Consider the following 24,110-nt stretch of genomic DNA (forward strand, 5'->3'; position numbering starts at 1 on the left):
ATTAATGTAGCATGAAAACAATATTTACGTATTGTACCTTGCGAAGAAAATTTATCTCAAAGCCTATTATTTGATGAATTTTTATTTTTATTTTTATTAAACCCTTCTTCTTCCTCGTGTATAAATAAATAAGATTATCATTTTTCTGAAGTTATTTTTGAGGTTATTGATGCTTTATTCGTTAGGTACGCCAAGAGGTATAACTTCTTACGTGCAAACATAAGTACACAAACTAGTTATTCTTTTTAGATTGAGAACATTATATTAACATTCACGGCAGTGAACACATCTTTTTCTGTTGGATTTAATGAGTGGATAAATCAGACTATAATAAAAAAGATCAAATGTAAGATAAATGGGAAAAGTGAAAAAAACTGCTTGGACTACAATAGCACATGAATCAGTAGAAGAATATAATATGATTGAATGATTTTTGGAAAAAAACCCTCTCTTCTTTTATTCACACTGGAAAGAAACCGTGTGCATAATATTCTATAAAAAAAAATTGAAAAAAAAATGCATCCTAGTTATATGGTAATTATTTTCTATAATAATTTTATTAAACTTTTATCTCTAGTAGCTTTTGTGTTGAGCAGTATCGGTATATATTAAATTTCTTTTCTATTTTTCGAGAATTCTAAAACTAATGCTGTAAAGTTAGGTCATTTTACGACTGTTACAAATTTATCTAAACAAAAGTATCCATCATAAAACAACGTCTAACGTTGATAGCATTTAGGCTGCGAAAAAAATTTATCGTTACGCAAAGAAGTATATAATTTTTACTTTTCTTCTTCTTCCTCTTTTTATCAGTCCTTTGTCGTGTTATAATACCTTTTTTATTCCTATTTCTAGGAACGATATTGTTTTTTTACTGAAGGGAGATTGCCTCATTATCTAACTATCTTCTGTTTATACGGAGCTTTGGACTAGTTCTAGATGTTGACAAGGCATAATCCTTGCGTCATGAGTTCACGGTATTCTTAAAAGCGGTTCACCCATCCAAGTACTAACAATACCCAGCGATGCTTGCCTTACAATTAGTGATCCTACGGGAACTAGTGCAGTCAGCCCGGCATGTATGTTGATATAACTTTTTACGTGTGTACATATGTACACAAACCAGTTTTTTTAGTAGATAAAGAACTTACAATGTTTCCTGAGGGTAAATACGACAGTTTTTCAGCGAACAATTTATTATTATGTAAACATATTACCAAGGTACTCCAAGACTTATGGAGACGATAGCAGAACGAATATCTTCGAGAGCTGCACATACGCTAGAAACAGATCGATTCTAAGAAGAAATCTGACAGAAACGCGGTCGTCAGTTATATTAAAAAAACTCAACGTTGCATGGGATTATTGTTAAGACGGATTGTTAATATTTATTCCAGAGAAGATAACGTTGCTCATATTGTAACTAATAAAACTGTCTAAGGAATCATTAAACTTAACGTTACGACTATTTGTCTTATGTTAAGTACTTTTTAAATGTTTATGCTGCATATATTAATCAGAATCCTGTAACGTTTCAGATGAAACCTCCGACTCCTACTCTTGTGCGTACAAGACGAATAATTCGCCCAGCCAGCGGACTAACCATCATATTAAACTTTCTAAATAAGCCAGTTAAAAAGGGCCAAACTTCAGACTTTTTTACTAATAGCTTGAAAATTTAATATAAGGGTAAGTTGACGACGCTGAATCGAGTGGTGCTAATTTTATTAAAATCTGATACCGGGTTCTCGAGAAAAAGGGTAAAAAATGGTAAAAAGAGCTTTATCTTGAAATCTAGGCATTTAATCGAAAAAAGTTTTAAACAAAAGTTGTGGAGAATTGAAAAATACATAAAAAATGTTTTAAAGTTTTTCTTCGTATCAGCAAAAATAAGCGATAAATATTGAAAAAAAATAATTGTAGAGTGGGGCGCAAAGTCCCGCCTCTCCGTCGGCTTTTAAACGCGAGCAGGCTAGTGTGCGTGCTAGCGTCCGTGTGCATTAATACACAAACGAAGGATCTTCGGCAATCTTCGGGACTCTCGGTCTTGAATGAAAGTGCGAGTGAGAGAACAAACCAATATTTCCCTCTTTTTATTTGTTCATACGATAGCGAGTATTTTTTTTGGCCATCGATTGTTGAGCGTTCTTTGTACGAGTGCGAGTAAGAAAGAATACCGATATTTCTCTTTTCCTATTTTTTCACTCGGTAGCGAGAATTTTACGTCTTGGCCATCCAGTGTCGAGCGTTTTGTATACGAGTGCGAGTAGGACAAAAAACCGATATTTCTTTTTTTCTTTTTTTTCATTCGGTAGCAAGCATTTTTCGTCTTGGCCATCGAGTGTCGAGTGTTCTGTATACGAGTGCGAGAGAGACAAAAAACCTATATTTCTTTCCTTCTATTTTTTCCATTCAAAAGCGAAAATTTTTCGTCTTAGCTATCGAGTGTCGAGCGTTCTGTGTATCTATATATATCGGCTTATAAGCGCGGTGTTTGTAATTCGAATCTTGATGATTATAGCACGCTGTTTTTTTATTTTTTGTCCAAAATAGTGAACTTTAAATAAAAGAAAAATTATAATTCATATTAACAAAAACTATTATTATTTATTCGAGAGTAAAATAAGTAATTAATTTTTTGTTTTGCAATAAAATTGATTAGAATAAATAATTGATATGTAAACTCCCTAGTACATAAGATTTCATAAAACAGTTACTTCTAATAGCGGACAATTCTTAATAATTGTAATAACCTGTTACCGTAAGATACATAAGACTCATAATAGGCCAATCAACGCGGGCCAAAAACTGATTTTTGTAGGTGCAGCTTGATTCTTTGATGTAAGGGTAAGTTGACGACGCTGAATCGAATGGTGCTAATTTTATTAAAATCAATCCCCGAGGTTTTGAGAAAAAAGGGAAAAAAAGGGTAAAAAATGACCTTATCTTAGAATCTAGGCATTAAATCGAAAAAAATTTCAAACAAAAGTTATAGAGAATTGAAAAATACTAAAAAGATGTTTATGAGTTATCTTCGTATTTTAAAAATAAGCGAATAAAATAGGATTGAAGATGGGAAAAAGATTGTAAAAGTGGGAGGAAGCAAGCTTATCCCTCCGTCGCGTTTTACACGCGAGCGAGCTAGTATGCGTGCAAGCTTCCGTGTGCACTAATACACAAACGAAGGATCTTCGGCAATCTTCGGGACTCTCGGCTTGAATGAAAGTGCGAGTGAGAGATCAAACCAATATTTCTCTCTTTTTATTTATCATGCGATAACGAGTATATTGTCCTTGGCCATCGATTGTTGAGCTTTCTGATATTTCTCTTTTTATATTTTTCTTTCGGTAGCAAGAATTTTACGTCTTGGCCATCGAGCGTCGAGCGTTTTGTATACGAGTGCGAGTGAGAAGGAAAACCGATATTTCTCTCTTTCTCTTTTTTAATTTGGTAGCCAGAATTTTACGTCTTGGCCATCGTGCGTCGAGCGTTTGTATATCTATATATATCGGCGTATAAGCGCGGCATTTTTAAATCGAATCTTGATGCTTATGGCACGCCATTTTTTTATTTATTGTCAAAAATAATGAACCTTGAATAAAAAAAAAAATAATTCATTTTAGCAGAAACTATTATTATTTAGTTGAGAGTAAAAATAATGAATTAATTTTGTGTCTCGCCATAAAATTAATTAGAATAAATAATTGATATAAATTCTTTACCTCACAAAAATTTATTTGTATATCAAATTGAATACGTATTCTCTTTAAGACGAAATTTAAAATTTAAATATTTTTCCTATTCAATTATGTATTATGAATTTATTTTTTGTCTATACATAATTTTAATTCATTTTTATTATGTTATAAGAAAACACTAATGCATTCTGATTCATCTTCGAAGTCTTAAGAATTCTACGAAAAAAATTGGACAATTACCAAGTGGTGCGTTAGCGTAAGTAGTAACGTCTTTGCTTCTCGCGCTGATTTATTAACGTTCGATTCTTCGTGGGGGAATTATTTTTTTTATAAGTTTTTCTATCTTTAGGTTATATAAATTGATTTTACATTTCCTAATTTCTAATTATATATAGAAAAAAATTAAAATTATTACAAAAAAATTAAAAGCAATAAATTTTTTTACATCTTGCACAAATAAAGGAAGATTTATTACTTAAATTACAAATTCATCCTGTAAATATTATCCCAAAAAATGTCTCGTTTCGGCACGTTAAAAATTAATTTTTGTTACTAATTGGATATTATTTAATTTATAATTGGTAATTTTATTAGTCGCGTAATAATGTTGATTTCCTAATAAAATTTATATCGTTAGTGCAAAATTTGAAAAAAATCTGAGGTGAGACTAACTGATCGTCTCCTTGTTAAGGATAGAAAAACTTATAAAAAAAATAATTCCCCCACGAAGAATCGAACGTTGATAAGCCAGCGCGAGAAGAGAAGACGTTACTACTTACGCTAACGCACCAATTGATAATTGCTCAATATTTTTCGTACAATTCTTAAGACTTCGAAGATGAATCTGAATGCATTACTGTTTTCTTATAACATAATAAAAATGAATTAAAATTATGTATAGACAAAAAATAAATTCCACGTTTTTAGAATATCCTTTCATATATATCTTGAATTAATTTTATGTGTGGTTATAAAATTCTTCTTTTTCAAATATGTATTTAATTTGATAAACTAATAAATTTTTACGAAACAAAAAGTCAGTAATTTAAAATTTTATAAAATACAAAATTTATTAAGAAAAATATTTAAAATTTAAATTTCGTCTTATAAAGAATACGTATTCAATTTGATATACAAATAAATTTTTGTGAGTCAAAAAATTATTATTAATTAATTATTCTAATTAATTTTATGGCGAGACACAAAATTAATTAATTATTTTTACTCTCAACTAAATAATAATAGTTTCTGTTAAAATTAATTATTTTTTTTTTACTCAAGGTTCATTATTTTTGACAATAAATAAAGAAACGACGTGCCATAAGCATCAAGATTCGATTTAAAAATGCCGCGCTTATAAGCCGATATATATAGATATACAAAACGCTCGACGCTCGGTTGCCAAGACGTAAAATTCTGTCTTCCGAATGAAAAAATAGAAAGAGAGAAACATCGGTTTTCTTTCTCACTCGCACTCGTATACAAAACGCTCGACGCACGATGGCCAAGACGTAAAATTCTCGCTACCGAAAGAAAAAATATAAAAAGAGAAATATCAGAACGCTCAACAATCGATGGCCAAGGACAATAATACTCGTTATCGCATGATAAATAAAAAGAGAGAAATATTGGTTTGTTCTCTCACTCGCACTTTCATTCAAGACCGAGAGTCCCGAAGATTGCCGAAGATCCTTCGTTTGTGTATTAGTGCACACGGACGCTCGCACGCATACTAGCTCGCTCGCGTGTAAAACGCGACGGAGGGATAAGCTTGCTTTCTCCCACTCTTAAAATTTTTTTCCCATCTTCAATCCACTTTTATTCGCTTATTTTTTAAAATACGAAGATAACTCATAGAACATTTTTTTAGTATTTTTCAATTCTCTATAACTTTTGTTTGAAACTTTTTTTGATTAAATGCCTAGATTCTAAGATAAGGCCATTTTTTACCCTTTTTTACTCTTTTTCTCAAAACCTCGGTGATTGATTTTAATAAAATTAGCACCATTCGATTAAGCGTCGTCAACTTACCCTTATATCAAAGAATCAAGCTGCACCTACAAAAATCAGTTTTTGGCCCGCGTTGACTGGCCTATAAGAAGGGTCATCATAACTAACATAAGAACCGACAAATACTGAACTAAACTCCTTCACTCTCCTCTATAACTCTTCTATAACTCCCCTGGCCGTATTCCCTGACTCCCCTTTTATACCTTTTCATCGAACGACGAAGCATCGGCCTCCCCCACGGGTGACGCATACAGCCTCTGTTCCCCACACTTAATCTTAAGAATACCGATATCCTAAATAAACATCGGCACGCACTCACACTAGTGCAGGCGCCAACGTGCACGAACCTGCATGAGACGTTTACAGATATCAATTTTTTATCCCACAAAAATTTATTTGTATATCAAATTGAATACATATTCTTTTTAAGATGAAATTTAAAATTAAAGTGTTTTTCCTATTTAATTGTGTATAAATTTTAAAATTATAAAATTTTAAATTACTGATCTTTTGTCTCGTAAGAATGTATTAGTGTATCAAATTGAATACATATTTGAAAAAGAAAAATCGTATATCTATACATAAAATTAATTCAAGATATATAGGAAAGGATATTCTTAAAACATGGAATTTATTTTTTAGTGAACCCAGTATCAAATTTTAATAAAATTAGCACTATTCGATTTAGCGTCGTCAACTTACCTTTATATTAAATTTGCAAGCTGTTAATAAAAAAAGTCGAAGTTTGGCCTTTTTTGCCTGGCCTAAAAACTGTGCTACCTTGTAAATTTTACATCATAAGCGAAGTATAAGTATTCCTTAATTTTCCACATACGAGATAGAGAGGCGATTTAAACGATCTATAAGTATCTCTTATACTTCCAAAAACGAGCGAGAGGTTTATTTCTACGAAAGCGGTAAACCGACGTTAAGTAACTGGCGAGGTAAAGTAAGTTAAGTATAAATGAGCTCTTTACACTAATTTAAGCGAGGTGAGATTTGTTATAGTATTTATACACAAACGAAGCGATGGAGAGGTTAGCTGAGATTAGTCCATTCTTTAGTTGATTACTATTCGTTTCTGTATTAAATCTATCAACCAGGGTTTTTATTCTTTAAGTTTTTACCTTAACAAGTAAATAAAGCAATACATTTGTATTGGCTTAACCAAGTGTTTTATTTCTTATTTTAATTCTTTTTCTTCTCTGTAATAGCTCATCACAATCGCCAAAGACCTCCCTATTGAAAAAATCTTTGAAAATTTTACAAACGATTTAATATCTGGGTTTTAATAATAAGATTTTTATGACAGATGATACTTCGCTCTTCTCTTTGATAGCATTACATACGTCTACAATTTCCCAAATATCAATTTTTTTTGAACAAATTATTGATCTCTATAGTTTTAGGAGTAGTTCTGTTAAAGTCGATTGCAAAAAATTTCAAACAATCCAAAGTTATGGTAGAAAATGTAATAGCTCGACAAAAGTTATTTTTTTGTGTATAAAAACACTGTTTTATACCTTATAAACTGTGCATTACTCTATGCGTATGCATAAAGAATTCCGAAAATTCGATCAGATTCAAACATTTTTTACTAAATCTTGCACTAGCATGGATTCATGGGAATGAAGAGGAGTAACCATCAAGATTAGCTGCTCAATGTAATAAAAGATCGCCAAAGTATGATCCACCAGACAGACTTACCGCGGACATAAGGAAACATAGCATAACACGTATTAGTGGTAATGGGAGAATTGAAAACCAGCGAAAGGCTTGTGAAATCTGCACTGTCGCCAAGAATAGAAGTTCCATTGCATATATGTGTCCTTCCTGCTACGTTCCTCTGCATGTGGAAAAATGTTTTCAAACATATCATACTAAAAAGAACAAAAAATCCTAAGAGTGAAATTATACAAGTTATCCATCTTTTGTCGCGTTTCGGAAAATGTGATGAGAATAAAATTTTTACGAGCGACGTGGTAAAAATCAACATCACGAAGTTTGTCTGTATTTACGATGCGCGGCAGAGTGAATTCAAATTTACTGCATAAAGTCGTCGTCTTTTCTCTTTTTCTTCTTCCTCTATTTTTTTTCTTTCAGCGGGTCACACATCAAAATACTAATTGTACTCAGCGCTGCATGACCTAAATGATCGAGCGAGATTTAATGCTATCATCGCATCATGGCCGTTGACGCATAAAGTAATTTTAAATATCTTTCTTATACTTATTGTGGACTGTTATTTATATTTTGATATTTATTTATTCTTTCCATATATATATAAGGTATATTCTATATGGTTCTTATAGGGATGATGTCTTGGAAATATAACTGCCTTGAGTTTCTGCAGATAAGAGATTCTCTCGATTATTTTATTAATATTATTCACACTAACCTACATTATCTGCTTTGCGTTACATTGTAAAAATACAAATTACACTTAAAACTACACTATGTACATTAGTTGCATTACCTGCAAATAAGAGAAACACCATTTACAGCTAATATTCACTCTTATTTTATTGTCTTATTACTAGCTACGCAATTTGAATTCTAACCGTCTCTGCTTAGCGAACTACTAACCGTTTCTATATTTTCGGTCTCTTTGTTAACGTTCCCGAATCGTTCTAAGCCTAATACGCCTGAGCGTCTTAACTGTAGAACGGCGGGCAATTTAAATTATTAGTAAAGGTGACGAAATATAAATAGTAATATTTCGTTATATATATATATATACGTATATATAAGACTATTTATGGTTTAGGTATAATACAGTTAAAAACAAAATTTTGTTTTCGTAACGAGAATATCGAAACTTTTATTTACAAACTTATGTGACTAATATTTATATTTCTTACCTGTAACGAGAAGAAACGACATTTACTGTTTGTTATGAATCGTATCATCCCTACTGCTCAAGTAAACGTTTGCGACTAATCTCGTAACTCTTATCTATCCCACTCTCTTTTACAACAGCTTACTTAAATGTCAGCTGTATGTACCGACGATTTTAACTAACGCGGTAAATTAATTAAAAAATATTTTATATACAATATATGTATTTATATAAAAATATTTATATATAATAAATGTTATTTCTGGCGATCAGTTTACCTTTTCTTGTTTGTATTTCATTGTTCTTCTTTTGGTCTTCGACAATATTTTCAAATTTTATAATATTTACAGTTTATAGTTTTTCTTTAAAATCTTTGTCTGAGTTCAGTACTGGATTCCTACTAAGACAATACGCCTCTTGGTTTATTTACCTGGAGTGTATTCAACTTCAAGATCGTACTGAGATAAATAGTTAGGTAAATCTCCCAAGTGCTCATCCGTTCGAGATTTATTATTTAGATTTTCTAATAGCTTGTAATCTGAAATTACCTAGAACTTTCTGCCCAGTAGTAGGTGCTGCCAATACTGTAAACATTCTTTCATTGCAAAGCACTCTGAGAAGTTGCTTTTTTCTTTTTCTGTGCTTTATTTAATTTTTTTGAAAAGTATCTAACGGGTTTTTCCTCTTCATTTTCTTGAATTTGTTTCAATATTGCCCCAAGTCCAAGAAGGCTGGCATCTGTATAAATCCGTATTAGCAGTTTAGTGTCAAAAATTGTAAGAACTGGCTGTGAGCATATTATCTGTTTCATCTCATCGAAAGATTTCTGGCATTCTTCGGTCCATTTAAACTATTGATCTTTTCGCAATAAATTTTATAGCGGGTCTAACCTAATAACTATGTTTGATAAATACCTACGATAAAAATTTATTTTGCATAGGAGCTGTCTCACATTCTTTTTTGTAGTAGGTATTTGAAACTTTTTTATCGCAATTAGATTGTCGTTCAGAGGTTTGACCGAATTGTTTCGTATTACATGACCTAAGTATTTCACTGAGTCTTTTGCAAAAAGTTAATTATTGACTAATTTTATTGGATTTTTTTCTTTCCCTTTATCCGTTTTTGTTTTAAACCAGCAAACGCTTTCAAGATAATATATATTTTTTTTACCTATTAACTCGCATATTTTACAGGGATTTTTCTTTTCCACTTTATTTTTGTAAGTAGGAGGTGGATTCATTTTCCATTGAGGTCACTTTTTTCTACTAAGTATTCCAGGCTTTTGATCATGTTGAACAGATCTTTCGTGACCTTGATTTCGTTTCTGTCGATTTTATCTGTGATGTTGTCTGTCAGACCAGTGGCGAGTAATAATACCATTATTTTCGCATTATTATTTTTATCCATTTCTAGAAGTATTTTTTCCTTTTTCAATTCATAGTCCAGTAATGAGCTACTTATATACTTAAAATTTATAGCATATTTTGTCTGTTGACCATCCCTTATTTGAGTAAGTATCAACGAAACCCTTTTTCAAATCTGCCGAACTCGAATTTATTGAGTGTTTCATGAACATCGAACTGTACCAGTCAACGCTAGAGTCTTCTAAGAACAATATCAGAGTTTCTATTTTTTCCTTATCTCGTTGCACATCCAGGCGTTCGCATTCTCTTTCGAATAGATCTATCCGTTGAATAACATTGATATTTTTGTTGGTGAATTTTTCCAGAATGAATATTTCTGAAGATTATTTAATTGTCCTTTTTTGTTCAGTCGTTGTTTTGGAAATACTAGCTAAAATTTGTTTCAAATCTTCTTTTGATAGGTTGTTTGTATTATTAGCCTTAGGTTTTTCCAATTTTTCTTCTAATAATATTTTTTCGAAATGGCTATTACCACCTTCATCAATGTACTCAGCTCCTAATCAAGAATTCAATATAATCCACACGTTTCTCTTATGATTCCTTTTTAAGTTTGTGTTTTTTACTTTCTTATAAGTATCGGTCTTCAATAATTCCATGTGTAAGCTCACATCCTGCAATTCTTCTGGCAGATCAAAAATTTCGCCGTCTGGTGTTTTAATGGAAGTCTCCAATAGCGCGTTCGACTGCTTGTCTGTAGCTGCTTTCATGATAAATTCGAAACGTAGTTGCTCCATTTTTCTTCAGTTCTCTTTTTGAATTCTAACGGACAAAAATGTCGTTTTATAAGACTATTTATGGCGTAGGTAGAATACAGTTAAAAATAAAATAGTGTTTTTTTAACGAAAATATTTAAATTTTTATTTACAAACTTATGTTCCTAATATTTACATTTTTTACCTGTAACGAGAAGAAACGACATTTACTGTTCGTTATAAACTGTATCGTCCCTACTGCTCAAGTAAGCGCTCGCGACTAATCTCGTAACTCTTATCTATCCCCCTCTCTTTTACAACAGCTTACTTATATGTGAGTATTATGTACTGACGATTTTGTCTAACGCGGTAAATTTATTAAAGAATATTTCTTTACATATATATGTGGGATTGTAATAAATATAAAGGTAGGAAATGTTAAGATATGAACTTTTGAGAACGATAGTTGTTAAATATGTACGTTAGTAATTGGAGAATAAGTAAAGTTGTTTTTCGGTTAAGCAGAGTTATAAGAAATGTTTTCCTTTGTTGTTATGGTGTGAAAGAAAGGAGAGAGTATCAGTACGTGCATGTATTTAGCTTGGATGCGGGGGGATACGAGAAGAGAAGAATATATAAGATGAGAGAGTCGTGTAAGAGAATCATCATAGGATCATCAGATCATCAGAGTATCAGAGGACCAAGAGTGTTATTAGAACATCAGTGTAAAGAGTAAAGAGTAAAAAATGAAGAGTTATTCGTAGAAGAAGAGTTTTAAAGAAAAGTAAAAGAGATTAATATCAGCAGTAGCAGAGAAATCTCTGAGTAAGAGGAATAAAGTGTATGAGAGTATCAGAGTATAGGAGTGACATGTATCAAGTATCAAGGTAGAGAGTAAAGAGAATCAGAGTAAGAAAGTCTAAAAGTAGGGTTTCATAAAATATTCCTACATGTATATTTATATATATCGATCGATTGAAAATATGTTTCCTTTCTTTTTATTGTTAAATAAATAAATAATAATAATTGGAAGCTCATTTTCTCATACTTTAAATCCTCTCCCTAAAAGTAAATGATATGTATTTGATAATTAATAGAAAATCTAAGTTAAGTCTCGAGAGCAATCTTGCTATCTATAAAGAAATCATAAAACCGGTATGGACCTATAAAATTCAACTTTGGGTTACTGCTGGTAACTCAAATATAGAAATCGTACAGATATTCCAATCAAAAATCCTACGTTGCATCTGCAATGCCCCCTGGTACATAAGCAATGAAAGAATCCATAAAGATCTAAGAATGCCCACAGTAAAGGAAGAAATTGCAAACTTCAGCGAAAGCTACAACATTCGTTTATCTAAACACCCGATTCCACTAGCAAATAATTTGCTGGAAATTTCGAATCTAACTCGTATGTTGAAAAGATTCTACCATTCATTCGGATCTTGCAATGAGATTCCCTTAACATCTAACGACGTTAATTAGTAATAGCTACATATATTTACGCTCATCATTGTAATGTTATCTATATTTACAGGTCTTGTCAATGTATCATGTCATCTTATATTACTCCTGATTCTCGCTAAAAATTGATTGTAAATTCATATAATTATAATAAAAAAAAAAAAAATAGATCCTCCTCTTTTTACCTGGTCACACTATATATATATATATATATATATATATATATATATATATAAATGTAAAAAAATGTTATTTAATTGATTTACCGCGTTAGTCGAAATCGTTGGTACGTACCTGACCTACAGGTCAGCTGATGTAGAAGAGAGGAGGAATAAATAAGATAAGAGTTGCGAGAGCAGTCGCGAGCGTTTACTTGAGCAGTAGGAACGATACGGTTTATAACGAACACTAAATGTCGTTTCTTCTCGTTACAGGTAAGAAATGTAAATATTTATCACATAAGTTTGAAAATAAAAGTTTAAATCTTCTCATTACAGAAACACAATTTTGTTTTTAACTGTACTCGACCTACACCATAAATAGTCTTATATATATTTATAAAATTAAATAAATAAATAAATAAATAAATAATAAATGAGTGAAAATATAATAATGAAAGAAATATATTCAGCTTACATTATCGAACATTATCAATTATTAAGCAGGGAGGGGAAGCAGGTTTATGTATCAACTATATTCTAGGAAAAAAGAAAATTAATAATAATAATAATAATAATAATAATAATAATAACATTAATGAAAAAAACAAGGAAAATTAAAAAGTAACAAGTTGAATTAATAAAGATAATAAAAATAATAATAATCATCATTTTTTTTTTTAAGTTATGTTTTGGAAATTATTTTTTAGATCATTGAAGTTGTATTTCGTTTTAATACGTTAAAGAAGTATTACTTCTTTCCTGCATGCATAAACCAGTTTTTTTTGGCGATGAATATATAGCTCATATTTGTATTTCACAAGTTTTGGTTTTCAATTAAATTGTTGATGCTTATAAGTTTTTAGCTGCTGTGATGATATAAAAATGGTATTATTATATATAATAATATAATGCTATTTTCAATGGTAATTGCCGATGCTGCATGTGTTATATCCGATGGATGCTTTGTAAAAGCAATAAAAATAAAATTTAATGTAGTATGGTATTTTTATATAATTTCTGTTTGTAAGGTGAGTTTCCGAAATAATTCTAATATCGATTTTATATGTGTAGTGGAATATTATTTGTTCTTGAATTTTTTGTCGTAACCCATAACTTTTCAAGCAGCTATTCTGGTTTGTCTGTCCTTTATTTGTTATTAAGAAACGTTTTTGTTAATAGTTGTAGCATTGTTAAAATTTGTAGCTTTTGTTGTATCAGAATAGAATTTTGATAAACTAATGTTTTAGCTATATTTCTAGTGTTTTTAATTGATTGTTAATATAATTCTTTAACATTTGATGTCTCTTCTGTGCTTAAAATTTCTGAATTTAAATATACACGTTTAATCATTTTGATGTAATTACTTCCTGATGCTGTTTGTTTGAACGTTGGTATATTATCTCTTTTGACATTTTTGTTTCGTTTATTGTAGTAGTTTTAATTATAAATATCGTCTAAAATGGTTTTTTTCTGTACTTCTTTTCTTAGAGTTAAAATAATTTTTGTTAGAATAGTTTTCTTGTCTGATATCCTTTAATATTAGGGGGACCGGAAAGTAATGTCGTTTTCTTACGCTAAATACAAACACATACATTTTTAACGAGTCTTTATTTTTAATCAATGATGTATTCCCCATCATTGTCAATAACCTTTTGCCATCTAGTGAGTAAATTTTCAATCCCTGATCGATAAAAATTAATTGGTTTTTCGGCAAAATATCTAGAGATGGCATTTTGGATATCATCCAAATTTGCAAATGTTTTGCCACTTAAAAAGTGTTGCAGCGCTCGGAATAAGTGGAAATCCGATGGTGCAACATCGGGCGAATATGGTGGATGAGGCAGCACCTCCCACCCCAATTCATTAATTTTTTCTAGAGTTCGCCTTGCGCAGTGCGGTCTTGCATTGTCATTTTGGAGAATGACGCCTTTTCGGTTGACAATCGCTGGCCACTTTTCAATTAAAGATTGATTGACTCGCTGCAATTGTTCGCTGTAGAGGTCTGCAGTAACAGTTTGTCCAGGTTTCAGTAATTCAAAATGAACAATGCCGCGAATACTCCACCAAACACACAAAAGCGCTTTTTTGGGGTGTAAACCTGGCTTAGCAGTACTCCGAGGGATTTCATTTAGAGAGAGCCACTGCCTTTTGCGTTTTGGGTAATCATACAGGACCCATTTCTCATCTCCTGTGATCAAGCGATCAAAAAACGCTTCTGTGTTGTGTCGTTGAAGCAATAAGTTGCATGTGATTGATCGGTTAGCCTTATTCTGTTCGGACAGATTATGCGGGACCCAAACACCTGCTCTGCTTACTTTCCCAATCTGCTTCAAATGTTCTTGGATGTCGACCAAGGTTAGTTGAGACTGTTTGACAATTCCTCGATCGTCTGACACGGATTTGCTTCCACTTCCGCCCTTAACACGTCGTTGTCTAACGCTGATGGTCTTCCTGATCGATACGAGTCGGAAAGATCAAAATTACCCGATTTGAACTTGGAAAACCACCTTTGGCATTTACGAATGTCCAGTGCATTTGGATAAACATCGCAAATGTTTTTGGTAGCAACTGTTGCGTTATTTCCCTTGCGAAACTCAAAGAGCATGCAATGCCGGATGTGTACCTCTTCTGGAATTTGGCTGGCCATTTTACCCAAAATTACAAAAAAAATTGTAATTCAATTGTCTATAAGTAAAGAAATCACTATAACCTCACAATGTCTTTGGTACGCCTCTGAACCAAACAATGAGCTGACAAATGACAATCAAGTATTGGCATGCGCAGAAACGACATTACTTTCCGGTCCCCCTAATATTTGCCCATACTTTCATCTGACGCTTACGAGGACACGTTTTAATCAACAAGCGAAGAACATACATAGAAACCGACGAAGAAAGCGATACGATCTAGTAGTTAAATAAGCAAAATCCAAGTATTTCATATACATCCACAAACAAAATGAGCTTCGTTGTTTTATCCGTATACTAACAAAGGGAACGAGAGGTGAGACACATGTTTAATTTTTTGTTACACGTAATTATTTATTAAATCTAATTTATCATCCAGGAAATTTATGCCACAAAGCTTTTCTATGAGTTAATAATGTATTATACTTTGTATTAGCTCAACCAAGTGTTTTTTTCTTTTCTTTTTATTATTTGAATTTAATATCTTAATTTTACTAAACTTGTTATCTAATTTACAAGTTTAAGGTGTACATTTGAATTCAGGATATTTGCAGTTAAACCATATAAAATATAATGAAGATAGAATAGTATATGTTGTTTTGCTTGTGTTTCCAGATTCACTACAAATTTGCTATCAAATTCTAGAGAAAAATGCTCGACACGTAGCTGCTATTAAGATTATTAAATAGCAGTACTAAAGGAACGTAGATCTATAACACTAAACCTACCATGCACGGTATAATAACTGTTTTTGAAATTTCGTTCAGAATTTCCAGTTTACAACGTTACTGTATCACCATATAGTTTATTGACTATTCCTACAATATACATACAACTTAATTTTCTATATTTACAATTTTTTTATTTTTTACTTTCCGAAAAATATCATAGCATGTCTAGTCTACCAGGAGCGGTCATTTGACCGTATAAAAAATTCATGTTATTTACGACTATATTCATTAAAAAGCGCTCTCCGAAAATTGTTTTACGAGTCTACAATGTGATTATGGATCTACAATGTAGACAAACGTGCGATTATAGAAATAATTGTAGTTAGGGTAGCTGACAAGAATACAGCTCTCCAAACTCTAGGAATCGCGAAATTATACTGAACGCGACAGCAAGATAGCTATCAATAATTTTCTGATATTTTCGGCGGAGTGAAACACGGTGATAATAAATAAATATTGTTAATTTTTTTTAAAACCTTTTCCATAGTATCTTTCTCTTTGTGAATACGATCAGAAATTTCTGTTGCGATAAATACTTTAGGTGTTCCGACAAATGATAGAACTCAAATGCATTTTGTTCTTCACACTACAGTACGTCTTGCAATCAAAACAGTAGGCATCAAAATTTTAAAGTTTATAATAAAAATTATTACGTCGTATGAGTGATAGTTTCGACAAAGTCAACAGAGCTAACAATATTTCGTAGTATAATTTACAATTGTTTTTTTCTTATTTCTGTTTTGAATGATTTTGTCACATTTCATTTATATTTTTATATTTTAGTTTTTTCTTTATAATCTGTATATCCCGAAAGTTTTAAGACATTTGAGGAATATCAATTTATTATACAAAATAAGTAATATCGATGAAGATCGTTCGGAAGATGACCAAGAAGTTCCCGATATTGATAATGGTATAGCAAATAATAATTGTGACTTATTTGACAGCGATAGAACGAAAAGAACATTTTAAAGATACAAAGAGGAAAAAAGGAAAGATATTCATGGTTTTTTCCGAAAGTGAAAAGGAAGAAGAGATTGAAACTGCTATGGAAGGAACTGTTTAGCATAAATTAAAAGAAGGATCTGATCGCGGAAGAGCGATTTATAATATTTTCAAGGAAATATCAGGACCCATAAGATACGCTAAACGAAATATTATATGAGGTAAAGTTGAGTCAGCATTTTCCTTGATTATTGATCATAACAATGTAAGAAAATATACGGAATTAGAAGCATTTCGAGTGATGAAAACGAAATGGAATCTATCTATTGCAAAATTATAAGCATTGATTTTACTTCTATATGCTCGCGGCCCTTATAAGGCTAAAGATATAAATGAATCATATTTGTTAAACACGAAATGGGCTCCGTCATTTTTCTCGACAACTATCAGCTGAAATGATTTCATAGATATAGTGAGATTTATTCGGTTTTAAAACATAAATCAACGTAGCAAACGCTTACAAAACGATAAGTTCGCTTTGATCTCTGAAGTTTAGTAGAAATTTATCGAAAACTGTCAAAACAGTTATAAACCAGGAGCATATCTTACTATAGATGAAAAATTGTTTGCTACAAAAGAACGTTTTAGATTTACTCAATACATGCTCCACAAACCTGACAAATTTAGCACAAAATTCTTGTTAGCTTCTGACGTAAGTAGTAAGTATATAGTAAACGGTTTTCCATATTTAAGAAAAGAGGAAAGGAGAGAATTATCGGTCCTTCTTAGGGAGCTTGTAGCTTTGAAATCAACAAAACTATATACGGGTTATAGGAGAAATATAACAACTGACAATTTTTTTCCAACCACGTGATTAGACAGTAAATTTTAGCAAAAAAAACTACGCTTGTTGGAAATATCCGCAGAAATAAAAGAGAGCAAGCAGAATTAGTGAGGCAGGCAAAGTATAGTATGACACGCTTCTCATTAATATTATACAAATCAAATGATTTTGTTCTCTCAATTTATTAAACTAAACCGAAAAAAAAGTATTAATACTTAGTTCAATGTATTAAGCTGTTGAAGTTGAAAAAAATTACACCCGTATACAAGAAATAATTAGATTTTACATCGGCACAAAATTCAGTTTAGATGTAACTAATCAAATTGCTAGAAAATATTGTATAAAATCTAAATGTCAAAGATGGTTTTTACAGGTATTTTTCAATATTTTGAATTTAGCCAGGAGAAATGCTTGGATTTTATATAAAGAAACGGCAAGTGAAGAAACATCAATGCAAGAATTTTTATTTCAATTATCAGAATATTTGGGACAAAATACAAGAAGGAGAGACTAAGCAAAAAATGGTAATAAAAAAAAAAAATAAACGTAGCTTCAGATTTTTAGAGATGGAAATCTTTTCAAATAAGATATTGTTAAGTCAATAGAACTAACAAAATTTGCATAAAATTTAAAACATACGTATGTAGAAAGTGTTCAATAAGAAATTTTGTTATTTGTAAAAAATGTGCTAAAAATGCTAAAATACAACTGTCTTATTAGAAAAGCTGGGAGCGGGTTTTTAATGTACCACCAGGAAAATATTTTATTTACTTTTCAATTGATTGAATTCTTTTTCTATATTAAGATACATATGTTTTTCTGAAGCGATCATTTGACTGCTCATGGTAGGATTAGGTATACATGAAAGGTCGGCAGGTTTAGTGTTTTCTAATTTTCTTTTTTTTTTAATAATTTTATTTATCTTTAAAAAAATACTTTTTGAAGTTTTTGAAGTTATACTCTTTTTCGACTATAATTCTTATTTATAAAACTATTATTTCTTGAAGCTTTTTTATTGACGGATAAGTATACATTTAAATTTTGTTTAACTTTTTGAGATGCCTAAAACTAATGCAGAAATTTGTAATTAATATTATTATCGTAACAACAACAAAAAATTACAAAATATGCTAAAAACAAAGTGTTTTCTCCTAAAACACAAGCGAAATTTTGTGACACGTATAGATGGCGAACAAAAGTGATTGCACAAGAATACTAATCGTTTACGAATAGAATTTTATATACTCCATAAACTTTAAATTACCTAGTGACTTCTAAACCATCAGCTCATTCTGTTATTACAAGTAAAAATTTAAAAAATTTAAATGCTACAGCGATAAGAGAAATAAGGTTTTAACATAAAAAGATAAATAAGTTCTACCTGGTGTTTTTGGAAAAAAGAAAAGATTTAATATAGAAAAACTTACATATTATTCCGGCACGGATCACTTACGGTTTCGGTCTCACTAAAAAAAACACGACGCGATGTCGCTCGCCGTTGGTCTCGCATCACATATATAAGGAGTAAGGAGACGCCTATGTAAGGGTGCGGTCCCCACGCGAGCTTTGTCTCAGCTCTCATAGATTCAAGTATCGTACAATAAAAATGAACCATTTTTATCAGCAGCAATTCCCAATAGTATTGCATTTTAGTATTTATTAAAAAACCGCGCTCTTTAAAGATGGCAGGTCAACTATGATGAGGTTATTAACATGAATCGCAGCTCAGTTATTTTAACACAACGAAGTCAAAGCCGCTACATCTCGACCAATGTGAGAACCTAATATTATTAGCCTTCTTAGCCCATGCGCATCTTAAGCTTTTGATCGCGTTACTCGCTTGAATTTTTCCAAATCGTCGCATGTTACGTTATCTTCCTATAGATTTTTGATGGATAAAGGGGAAAACGAACGCGTTAGTTTGTTACCTTTTTATGAAACATAAAAGCAAACACATGAAGACGATAAAGTTCTTTTTTACTTTTATTAAAAATTTAAGTAAACGGGTTAAACGGTTAAGTTTATCTTTCAGCCCTTAACCTACCCGAATAACCTGTCAACCAAGTATATCTTTGACTATCTCACTTTATTATATATTTTATTACACATTATTATATATATATATATATAACATTATTTTTTGGTCTTTAATAACATTTTTTTCTTCAAGATTCATCGTTTTTTATTGTAACAAGTGACAATCACCATTATATTACTTTGTAAGTTGATGTGCATACAGAAATTTTTTCTATGCCTTGTTATCATCGTAAAACATCAAAAAACATTACATTTACAAAAATAAAGCAGAGCCTACAATCTTGAGAAAAAAATAATAAATATTTAGCTGATGCCTCTATTATTTATCTATTTTCTACTTAATACATTGTACCGTATCAAGAACGCAATTTATTAAACCAATCATGGATCAGGCATTACCGCAATCAGACTTACCCACTATTTATTCCTACACATTATAGCAGTTATTAATTAATCATTCTATTAGCAAGAAAATTGATACGAAATAAAATCCATCTTTACCATATAGAAATTATAATCAATTTAAACGAACCTATAAGAAATTTAAAATAAATTTTGTTTACAATTCATTAGGAAGTCCATATTTAGCAGATTGTTTTTTCTTAAAACTTTAAAAGACCTATCTGATGAACTAAAAGATATTGAAATATAAATAATACCTAATATATCTTTTGAAATTACTAAACTTTGAAATAAATTAATACAAGCTTTAAACCAAAAAAATATTCCTTTAATGCCAACATATACCGGCTTTAAATATTTAGAAGTACCTCAGCATCTACCACCTTTAGACTTAGATGCTAAAAGAATAATTTTTCCCTATATTTCTTTTATGCTGATAAGAAGACTAAGACATGTGAATTGTTAATATTGCTTTTATTGTCTACTAATTAACGTTACTTCTTCAGTTAAGACAATGGTCCAATCTCTTCAAAAAAATTTTCATGACATATATTGTATAAATTTACATACTTAACGTAAGACAAATCATTGATCTAGTTACTTACATTGCATTGTTAATAAGCGTATAATTAAAGATTAGCTACAATTTTTAACACCTTTGTCGCCACGTTACCCAGATCTGGGTGACAGGTATGCTTCCGTGGGGGCCCCGTCACCCAGATATGGGTGACGCTCTTCTTATTCAAGTTAATATGATTTTCAAGTGGATTTTTAATACGAATCTAATGGAATCAGTATTGAAATATAAATATAGGATATGCAACATAAAAATACTACAAATATACATATTATACTATAATTTTTACTAATTTATATAAGATAACATATTGCATTATTCTATCTCGTATGGTGTGCGTTGAAACATTGTAAACACATTTGTGGTGAAATCGGACACTTGGAACAATAGGTCGTAGATTTTTTTTCTGTCTATGTTTCGGCGCTCCAACAGTCGAATTTGGGCCTCGAGAGAAACTCATTGAAATCGCGCTTGGTGTCGAATGTGTTAATACCGTATCCGTTGAATATAATGTACGATAATAAAATTGATGATTCATTTCCTAATGATAATAAAATTTACAACTAACAAGGGGACCTTACACTGGGATACCTACGGATTTTACTAGCTTCGGTATATTAGTAGTATACTTTTAAGGTGTTATCGTCGTAAAAGGTATTTTCAACAATTTTAAGAAAAAAGGTTCTAAAGTTTTGATTTTTGTTTTATATGTCTTTATATAATCTTAATTTTGACCGTATATCAAGTAGCGTGCTATCGTCAATGGTAGCGTTTCTGCCTTTTGTGCGGCTAGTTAGTGTTCAATCCTTCATAGGGGAATTTTTTTTTAATAATATTTTTCTATCATTTTTCAAATTTTTTTTTCATATTTCCTAATTTTTAAATATATACAGGAAAGAGAAAATTATTTATTACAGAAAAAACAAAAAACAATAAATTATTTCACAAATTTTGAAAAAACTCTTTACCGCGATAACACTCTAAAAGTATACTACTAATATAGCAAAGCTTATTAAAGTCCGTGGGTATCCTAGTGTAAGTTTTCCTTGTAAGTAGAACAAAATGATGTTAGCGAATACGATCTTGTAGAAAAGAGTCTTACGACGCAATAACAGACACTAATGTAGGTTGTAGAACAATATTAACGTATTGCATCTAGAAAAAATGAACTTACCTTAAAATTTATTACTTGATGAACTTGCTGAGAAACTTTCTTTTTCGGCAATTTTAACACTTGGTTTACGTAACCCGTTAATTTGACAGAATTCAAACTTTGCAATGAAATATCTCGAAAACCGTTTGATCGATTCCAACCGTTTTGCATCGCAAATTTCTCCTAAAGAGTTTATACATGTAAGATTTATGTATAGTGATAAATATTTAATGATAATAATAAGGTAGTATTTATTTATAAATACTTAACAAGGTATAATGTTTTTAAGAGATAGAATGGTAAGTATCTATAATCTAAACTAATGCTACGATATACTAAGTGTAACTCTCTACGTCCGCAAACAACCACAAGGAACACCCGAATCCGACTCGTCGTCGCCTATCGTAATCCTTCGCCGTTCCCCGTTGTCTTCCGTACCTCACGTTACACTTTTCCCTCGTCGTCTCAATCAAAAAACTACCACAGAACGCACCACCAGTCCTCTCCGTCGCCTACTTATACCCTACATCCCCTCCATCGTCTCTTGTTGCTTCTTCTGGAAATTTCCCGATGATTCACCATCATGAATAACCTTTTCTTCACCTTAAAATCGAGAACTCTCAAGAGGCCTCGATGTAGCTATACGAAGGCGACAAAGTCCAAATGATGTAACCCTGAACCTAAACAAATATCCTAAACAAATATCCTAACGCAACGGTCTTTATCTTTATTCTCGCCCGATGCGTTCTTTCATTCCTTTCTCACGCTCATACCATTACCCATTTATATCTATACTTTTAGATAATTCAAAACCCCACACTCGGCCGTTCTGACAGAATATATCTGTTTTCAGATATGCCACTAACCATACAACCACCATCAAAAATTTTTACATCTTTCCGAATCCATGGTTCGACAACAAAGTAACAACCAAGAATCTTCCTAGTGGTGGGGATAGCCCCACGGTCAATCTCATTCAACTAAGCTTTCCATTTATCGAAATTCCGCAGCACTCTCCCCGCGATGTTACGTATTCCCTCGAAACAATAATCCGCTTTTCGCATGGTGGGTGTGAACGCACGACAATCTATAACTATCTTAAAATCTATTCCTAATAGATACACTCTAAATTTTCGCAATGACTTAGTAATTGCAAGTACTTCAAACTTATAACTAGAATATTTTTCTTCGGCCGGAGTGGTCTTTCCACTCGCACAATATATCGGGCGAAACATATCGTCGGTATTGTCACGCCGCATTAAGATCGCCCCGTATCCCCTACCAGACGCATCCGTATAAAGCTCTGTTTCGGCGTTCACCCTGTACAGTCGCAGTACCGGTTTATTACACAATATCTCTTTAATTTTCTTGAAGGATTCTTCCTCTTCGCGCGCGAACTTAAATTCTATTTCTTTCCTCAGCAGATCAGACAACGGTCTCGCAATAACCGAATACCGTGGCACAAACTTTCGAAAATACCCCGTTGGTCCGAAAAAACTTAGTACGCCCCTGCGATTAGTATCTACCTCGTCCTTTTCTTTTGGCGATAACCCTCTCGGACACGCGTACACCGGTTCTTCGTCTTTTAAAACAATATTCTTTTCCAAACCCGTTTCGCGGACTTCCTCTGGTCGATAATTCGTTATTAAAGTTTCTATTTTTCCCTTATGCCTTTCGTTTGCAACATGAGATAGATCCATTTCATTACGCTCGTTAATTACATCCATTTTCAAAATTTCGTGTACATCATCGTTCGTTACCGGACTTTCCTTCGTATCGCGGATGGAGACTTTACCCGCGTCAATTAATACGCTTACCTTTCTCAAAAAATCGTTAACGATAAGCAAATCATAACCCAATAAAGTACCAGAAACTACATGCAACCTAATCGGAAACACCATCCCATCAATAGTGACCGTCGCTTCTATTTCGCCATACGTACTAATTAAGTCAGAACACACGCCTTGAAATCGCAAAATTTCCTTACCCAATTTGGGTGCGCCGATCTTACAATATTGGTTGGCTGTAATTAGACTAAGATCGCTACCTGTATCTATCATCGCTGTAACATTACTGTCTCCTAATTGCACTTCTTTAACACACTTTCCGCCGGCTTCTGTACTCACACTACACACTTGCTTCGGCGTCTCCTGAGGCTTGATGTTCTTCTGACAATCTTTTGATACATGGCCGAATTCATCGCACTGATAGCATTTCACGCTCTTGGTCCTAAATGGACACTCTCGTCTCCGATGACTCGACTCTCCACAATTGTAACAGCTTCCACCGCCGGTCCTCGTAGATGATCCACGTGGTAGTTCCTCCGTTTCCTTGCTCTTATGCACCTTCGGCGTCTTCGATTTTTTCTGCAGCTCTTCTTTCATTGCCTCATAGAACGTAAACTTCTGTTTCAGCTCGCTAATCGTCGTTGCCCCGTATAAGATCA

The 24,110-nt window shown here is 32.0% G+C and overlaps 1 protein-coding gene across 1 annotated transcript; it reads right to left on the reverse strand.

Moving 5' to 3' along the window:
* Positions 1 to 13,901: 13,901 nt before the first annotated feature.
* LOC122521757 (histone-lysine N-methyltransferase SETMAR-like) lies at positions 13,902 to 14,935 on the reverse strand. Its single transcript, XM_043642511.1, has 2 exons — positions 14,796 to 14,935; positions 13,902 to 14,739 (listed from the first exon to the last, which is right to left on the reverse strand). The coding sequence occupies exons 1-2, from the start codon at positions 14,933 to 14,935 to the stop codon at positions 13,902 to 13,904; spliced, it is 978 nt and encodes a 325-aa protein (XP_043498446.1).
* Between the last annotated feature and the right edge of the window lie 9,175 nt (positions 14,936 to 24,110).

This window comes from Polistes fuscatus, unplaced genomic scaffold, assembly GCF_010416935.1.
Source record: "Polistes fuscatus isolate 324 unplaced genomic scaffold, CU_Pfus_HIC Scaffold47, whole genome shotgun sequence".
NCBI lineage: Eukaryota > Metazoa > Arthropoda > Insecta > Hymenoptera > Vespidae > Polistes > Polistes fuscatus.

Excerpts from the sequence above, each read along its gene's own strand:
- LOC122521757 (XM_043642511.1), bottom strand. The coding sequence starts at position 14,935 with ATGGCCAGCCAAATTCCAGAAGAGGTACACATCCGGCATTGCATGCTC. Across the intron at positions 14,740-14,795 it reads GACATTCGTAAATGCCAAAG|GAAGACCATCAGCGTTAGAC; the intron begins GTGGTTTTCCAA and ends CGTATCGATCAG.